General features: G+C 39.4%; 1 protein-coding gene across 1 annotated transcript; it reads left to right on the top strand.

The window, feature by feature from the left end:
• The first annotated feature begins 262 nt into the window (after positions 1–262).
• On the top strand, positions 263–7,018 carry LOC143880554 (uncharacterized). Its single transcript, XM_077383553.1, has 4 exons — positions 263–834; positions 5,366–6,304; positions 6,407–6,642; positions 6,912–7,018. The coding sequence occupies exons 1-4, from the start codon at positions 263–265 to the stop codon at positions 7,016–7,018; spliced, it is 1,854 nt and encodes a 617-aa protein (XP_077239668.1).
• Positions 7,019–7,354: the final 336 nt, after the last annotated feature.

The following is a 7,354-nucleotide window of genomic DNA, read 5'->3' as shown; positions in this document are numbered from 1 at the left end:
TTGCATTGGATTGTCATTTGCCATTTGCCATTTGCCATTTGCCACTTGCCTTTTGAATTTACATGGGTATGTTTGGTTGTATAATGTGTATACAATTGTTTAATTTACATGGGTATGTTTGGTTGTGTATACAAATTTACAATTGGTGTTGCCTTGTAACCTTGTTTGTTTCAATTTGTGTAATTGAGAATTAGAGTCCCTTGTTTTGTTGGGTTGCAACGTTGCGTACTAAAATTGTTTTTGTTGTTTAATAGATTTTAGAATGTCTTCATCCGGTGCAAGTAGTGCCGCCCAAACCGCACATACGTCTTCTACTGATGAAGATTTGTCGAAGCCTTTATGGAAGCATGTCTCTAGATTTGATAAAGATCCTAAGGGTGGAGGGAATGTGAGGTGGCAATGCAATTTTTGCAGTAAGAGCTTCAGTAGCTCCTACACAAGGGTTAGGGCGCACTTGTTGAAGATAGCGGGACAAGGAATCGGACCATGTTCTAAAGTGAAAGCAAGTGATCTACTTGCAATGCAAAGGTTTGAGGAAGAATGCAAAGAGATTATGAAGCAAAATGCTCCCAAGAAAGTGCCATTGCCGCCATCGTCGAGTACTGGATCATTGGGTTGCACAAGTATGTTTGTGGCTCCAAGTTATGATTTGAAGAAGAGAAAGACAAGTGGAAATGTGAGTGCACTTGAAAAAGCTTTCAACATGGCGGCCCGTGATCAACTACATGCCGAGATTGCTAGGATGTTTTACTCCGGTGGCTTGCCCTTTCACCTAGCAAGAAACCCATACTATGCTAGTTCCTACACTTTTGCCGCCAACAATGCACTTTCAGGGTATTTGCCTCCGGGGTACTGTAGACACCCCATTTTACTCCGCCTTAATCAACAAAGAAGTGAGTATTTTTCTATCGGTTTTTCAGTGTTTTCCATTCCCGTGTCCGTCCCTTATGCTTTCTCAATCTTTCCGATCATTTCCGCTATGTTCCGCATTTTTCTTTTCGCTAAGTGTCGAGAATGGTTATTCAGAAGAATCCAAGCCAGGGGAGAATTCGGACCCATTCGGTGGGCCCGCAGTGAACATTTATTGAAATTTGGACCCGTTTGGGGGGCCCGCATTGAGCATTTCCTATTAAAATGAGATCAAACAGGTGTGCCCTGCATTGTATTTAATGAAGAATATAGTTTTTAAATTCATTTGGATCCAATAAACAAGATCAATTTCCATGATGGGCGGAGTGTATTTTTGCCAATCTGATATGGACCCATCATTGTGAAAAATTAAAATTTAAAGTCGTGGCTCGTCAAATTGGATAATTTAGGTCGTCCCATGGGAGTGACTTAGGGGGCCCACGCTATGAGTAATCCTAGCCAATTAATTGATAGCCAGTTATTTGAACGGCTCGGATCAGCCCTTGGAATTGATCTAAGGGGGCGCAACCCAATTTATCTTGTAGCCCATCAATCAACGATTTGGATGATCTTATAGGATGGATTTAGATGCACAACCAATTTACACTATGGCCCATTAAATCGAATGGCTTGGACGATCCTATGATGCCAAACCTTCTCTCTCCCCTCATGTTAGCTTTTTCACTAAATTTGGCAATCTTCTCTCTTTCTACTCAATAATTATCAAGTCACAAATTCTCCTAAAATAAATATTCTATTGTTGTCAAGAAAAGAGTTGAAATAGCATCTCTCTACACTAAAATTGGATTTACTATTTCCTTCCTTTATAAAAAAAAAGGAAAGAAAGGGAAACTGGGCAACCTCGGGATGTCTTAAGTTTCTTTTTCGGAACTTGCTCTTTTGGGAAAAAAAGACAGCAAGTGGGTTGGGTGGAGAGAGGATCGATCACAGATTTGAGAGGAGAGAAGAGCTCTGTAAAAAAAAAAAAAAAAGAGAAAGGAGAAGAGAGATCATCCGATCGAGGGCTCTCCCTTGCTTGGCCGAAACCCACCGCCCACTCATCTCTCCACACAGCCCACCCAACTCTCGAGCTCCCTGTTTTTCTCTTCCCATTACCTCTCACTCTGGTTTCGGTTTTCCACTCTTGATCCCCCTCAATCCTCCCTCAGTTTTCCAATCTCCATCCCTCTCATCTAACCCTCTCACTCTCAATCTCTCACCATCTCAAATTCTTACACTCTCCTTCTCACCCTCTCTCTGTGTTCTCTCATCTCCCTCACCTCTACACCCATCCCAACAGCAGCCCTCAACCTCCTCTCCCTCTAACCATTCCTCGTGGGAAAAAAGGAAAAATAAAAAAAAAAAAAAGAAAAAAAAATAACGTAAAAAAACAGAGTGTTGAGACACTCTGTTTTTCACGTTTCTCTCTCTCTCCCTCTTTTTCTCAACCTCTGTTTCTCTCCCTCTCGTTTCTCACTACCTCTGTGTCTCTCCCTCTTTCTCTCAACCTCTGTTTCTCTCCCTCTCGTTTCTCACTACCTCTGTGTCTCTCCCTCTTTCTCTCAACCTCTGTTTCTCTCCCTCTCGTTTCTCACTACCTCTGTGTCTCTCCCTCTCGTCTATCACCACCTCTGTTTATCTCCCATGTTCTCTCTCTCTCCATCTCTCTCACATTCTCTCTCACTCCCATTGTCTCTTACTCTCACAACCCATCCCTACCTCTCTCCCTCCATCCGGCATTCTCACAGTGAAAAAAAAAAAAAAAAAAAAACACAGAAAAGAAAAAAAGAGAGAAGAAAGCGAAGCGGATCGAGCGGCGGCGCGATTTGTCGGGTTCTTCGGCTCTCGGAATCGGCAGAGATCTCGCCTACAGGTTAGTACACTATTCTCAGATTTTTCCCAAATTATTTGGCATTTATTATGAATTTTGCATGATTTTTAGCCTTTAATTGAATTTAATTGAATATTAAATGTGTATGCTAAAAATCATGATCTGCATGAGGATTTCAAATCCGTTTCGTCCCAAAATTTAATACGATGTTCTATTTGAGTGAAGAGTGGTATTTTATTTTAAATATTGGCTGAGTAATTACAAAATTCGAAAAAATAGCCATCTCAGGATGATCTATTTTTTGGAATTTTAAATTTTTCTTGCGTTCATCACATCAGAAAAAGGTCGGAGGACGTTTTCCGGAATCGTAATTTTCTCGAAAATCGTGTTTAAAAAATAGAAAAACTCTTCAAAAATATCTTTTTGATGAAGAAAAATAAAATATATACTAAACGAATTCCAAAATTAATGAAATTTCGTAGGAAAATAATATAATGCTGATACATTCTACCATGAATTTTTGGGAAATTTCGGAATTGGTTTGGTATATCATTTTATACTTTCTTTGAAACTTATCAGATTTTGGGAGAATTTTTACTGACATCAGATCACGGATAAAATTCTCAAAATTTTTATAGTATTCTTATATTCCATATTTCTAGTTGCTGTAAAATTTTCAAGTGATTTAGATCTTATTTCATATGGGATGTAGTGTTAATTCATAATCTGGGCTGAAAACTGAAAAATCCGAAACTGATAGTAAATAGTTTTCAAAATTCATGAAAATCTCACAGCATACTATATTTACTCATATCTTATTTCTGTAGAAATTTCACTGAATTTAGATTTCTATTTCTAGTAGTTTCTGTGTTATTTTTGCAATCTGGTCAATTAATTGTTAAATCAAAATTAAATATGAGCTTGATGTAAAAATCTGTAAAAATCTCTCAATAAGGTACATCTCATCATATCTTGCTGCTGTAGAAGTTTCAACTCATTTCGAATTCATTTGCAATGGTTTCCCTTGTAAAATCACTCATATGGTTTAAAATTGATAAAATTCATTGAAAATCCGAAATTAATTAAAAATCATCTGAAAATCTCTAAAGAACCTTAAATCTCTGTCACATATTAACTCCTTAATCCATTGAAACAGCAATCTTAAGATCTTTAGATTTCCCTGGAAAAATGGCCAGTGCATCCATAATCGTATCCCTATTGCACTCGATCTTTGACAATTTGAATATTTAAGCTATAGCACGTTGTTGGCTCCGAGGTTACTGTCCACGGAAATCCTGAGATATGCCAGGCAATAAGGTGCTATAACCTAAGTATTAAATTGCACAAGGAAAGAGCGCACGATTCCCTTCCTTGGATGCTATTCTGGGTCGAAATTGGTGAACCCTAGAACCATTGGTAATCCTTGAATGTCTAGAAACTGAAAAGCCTTGAAATCTGAAATTAACTAACTTCAAAAGCTGAAATCGATTCATCTTGTGTCTCTCGGAACCATTGGATTATGGTTTCCGTCGTAAGAACCATTAGAGCCCAATTTAGGAACACTGGTGTCGTGTCGTGTCGTGTCCTAAGTTTTAGGGAGTCTTAGGTTTTAGGGAGTCCTAGAGTTAGGAGTCCAGCCTCATCACGGACGCTTGCTATGGATAGCAACCGTGCCATAGGTCTAGTTACACTAGTCACCCAATCTTTCCCTAGGACAAGCCTAGTAAACTAGGATGTAGGCTAACCTGCATTAGTCTAAGGAACAACTTGCATTTAGATAAGAATCATATAGCATCTTAGATGAAATCCTAGGATAATAAAATCCTCAACTTGAATTAAATAACTTCTCTTAAAACTGTTGAAACAGTCAATCCCGTCTAGGTCGGTGTCTTAGTTGAGTTAGGCATAAGTAGCTTAGCTTAGGTGCACCGAACTACGTCGACTCTGATCCCAGTGAGGCTTGGGTACGTAGGCAGCTTGGATGTCTGATGGCATACCAACCGCGAGTCGGCACCACAACAAATTGTGGTGTTTTGTATATTAATTTTCTTGTAAATGCTTAGTCAAATCACTTAGGATTTTTCATGAAATTAGAACTTTAGGAGAACTTTCACTTAGATTAAATCCAGACAAATTAAGAAATCAAGATACACATTTAGGATTCACATTGAAATTAGATCATAGGATGCATGTCCCGTAGTTAGCACATTAACAGAGAGTTGAATGAGCCATTTAAAATAAATTTAAAAGAGTTAGCTTTTGGGAATTGAAGACCGATTATCGGGCAGGAATGGTGCATGTGGTGGATAACTCCCCATACCTTCCATTCTTGTAACCAGGTAGCGAGTCTAGATTTCTGGTTAATTACGAGTCCTAGATCTCACATCTAGGTGGCGACTCTGTCAGTCTCTTTTGTGTGGAATTCGGATTGCCTTAGTGATCCCAAGTTCATATAAAAGATGAATTATAATCAATCATAAAAATGCACACGCCAATCGCGTGGGTACGAGAGACCAAAAGAGGGAGTGTGGCGGCACGCGCCCCACCCCCTCTCGCGGGATCGGGTCCCACAGGTACAACTTGCTTAGGACAACTCTACTTCAAAGAGAGGGCTAATATTGATAGGTTGTTGCAACCTATTAGAGACACTTGGAGGGAGAAAGGCGTGAGCATTGTTAGTGATGGATGGAGCGACTCACAGAGGAGGCCTCTCATTAACTTCATGGCGGTATCGGAAGGTAGAGCTATGTTTCTTAAGGCGATAGATTGTTCGGGGGAGACAAAAGACAAGCATTTCATTGCTAACTTATTGAAGGAAGTCATTAATGAGGTTGGACATGATAAGGTTGTCCAGGTAGTTACCGATAATGCTCCAAATTGCAAGGCGGCCGGACAACTTATTGAAGCTCAATTTCCTTCCATATTTTGGACCCCGTGTGTGGTGCACACACTCAATCTTGCTTTGAAGAACATTTGTGCGGCAAAGAATGTGGAAGTAAATCAAATTGTCTATGGAGAATGTAGTTGGATCTCGGATATTGCGGGAGATGTCATGCTAGTGAAGAATTTCATCATGAATCATTCGATGAGATTGGCCATATTCAACGACTTCAATAGTTTGAAGTTGCTTTCCGTTGCCGAGACTCGCTTTGCGAGTGTTATTGTGATGCTTAAGCGATTTAAACTCTTAAAGCAAGGTCTACAATCGATGGTGATTAGTGACAAATGGAATTGCTATCGAGATGATGATGTAGGAAAAGCAAAGTTTGTGAAAGAGAAGGTGTTGGATGACATTTGGTGGGATTCTATCGATTACATACTCTCTTTTACATCTCCTATGTATGACATGCTAAGAGAGTGTGACACGGATAAGCCTTGTCTTCATTTGGTTTATGATATGTGGGACACGATGATTGAGAAAGTGAAGACGGCAATCTATAGGAAGGAAGCAAAGAGAAAAGAAGAAGAGTCTAGCTTTTATGAAGTGGTGCAAGAAATTCTTTTTGATCGTTGGAACAAGAGCAACACTTCGCTTCATTGCTTGGCTCATTCATTGAATCCAAGGTTAGGTGACTTAAAATTTTATTTAGATTAATAGTTATGTTCATTGTGAACTTTATTTCCTACTTTTAACATGAAACTAAATTATTTTTTCTATCCTTGAAGGTATTACAGCGAAGAATGGCTTAGTGCCGGTTCAAATCGTGTTCCTCCACATAAGGATACAGAGATTTATGCAGAGAGGGTAAAGTGCCTCAAAAGGTACTTTCCCAATTCAGCAGATCGCACGAAGGCTAATGTGGAGTTTGCCCACTTCTCTATGAAGTCTGGATTATTCAATGACGTTGATTCTATCAATGACCGAGCTACTTCAGAGCCTCATGATTGGTGGGCTGTCCACGGTACGTGTGCTCCTATGCTTCAAAGCTTAGCTTTGAAGCTTCTTATGCAGCCTTCGTCTTCATCTTGTGCCGAGAGGAATTGGAGCACTTTGTGCATTCTTTGAGAAGGAACAAGATAACTCCACAACGGGCTCAGGACTTGGTTTTTGTTCATAGTAATCTCCGTCTTCTATCAAGACGATCTCCACAGTATGCACAGGGAGAGACGAGGATGTGAGACATAGGTGGAGATTCATTTGACTCTTTTGAGGATGTTGGGGTGCTTGAAGTTGCTAGCCTTTCACTCGATGAGCCGGATTTGGAAGCCGTTGTTTTTACCGATGATGTAGATGATGATATTGGAGATGAGGCGACGGACATTGTATCTAATGAATGATGCGATCGTAACATTTTGTACTTAAAGTTGGAACTTATGAAATATGGAGTAATATTAGATTTTGCTATTTTGCTGATGTTAATTGTAATTTGATTGTTCTTTAATTGTTTTTAATTTTTATAAATATATAATAAAATAATAAAAAATATTATTATATTTAATGTACCTGAACGTACCCGCACCCGGGTTTTTTGGAAAATCACGTACCCGCGTACCCGTGTCGTGTCGTACCCGTACCCCGCACCCGTACCCGTGCTTCTTAGATACTGATCTTATGGGTTACCTTATAGTCTAGCATACCCGAATAGGATTTCTGATCAATAACTATTGTAGTGC

This window comes from Tasmannia lanceolata, unplaced genomic scaffold, assembly GCF_043159265.1.
Source record: "Tasmannia lanceolata isolate RefF3 unplaced genomic scaffold, GAP_Taslan_0.1 ptg000007l, whole genome shotgun sequence".
Lineage (NCBI taxonomy): Eukaryota > Viridiplantae > Streptophyta > Magnoliopsida > Canellales > Winteraceae > Tasmannia > Tasmannia lanceolata.
The sequence above is the reverse complement of the archived record's forward strand: the minus strand, read 5'-3'. Positions and strand labels throughout refer to the sequence as shown.

Coding starts and splice junctions, on each gene's coding strand:
- LOC143880554 (XM_077383553.1), top strand. CDS start 263: ATGTCTTCATCCGGTGCAAGTAGTGCCGCCCAAACCGCACATACGTCT. Junction 835..5,365: donor GCCAACAATGCACTTTCAGG/GTATTTGCCTCC, acceptor TAATATTGATAG/GTTGTTGCAACCTATTAGAG. Junction 6,305..6,406: donor GCTCATTCATTGAATCCAAG/GTTAGGTGACTT, acceptor CTATCCTTGAAG/GTATTACAGCGAAGAATGGC.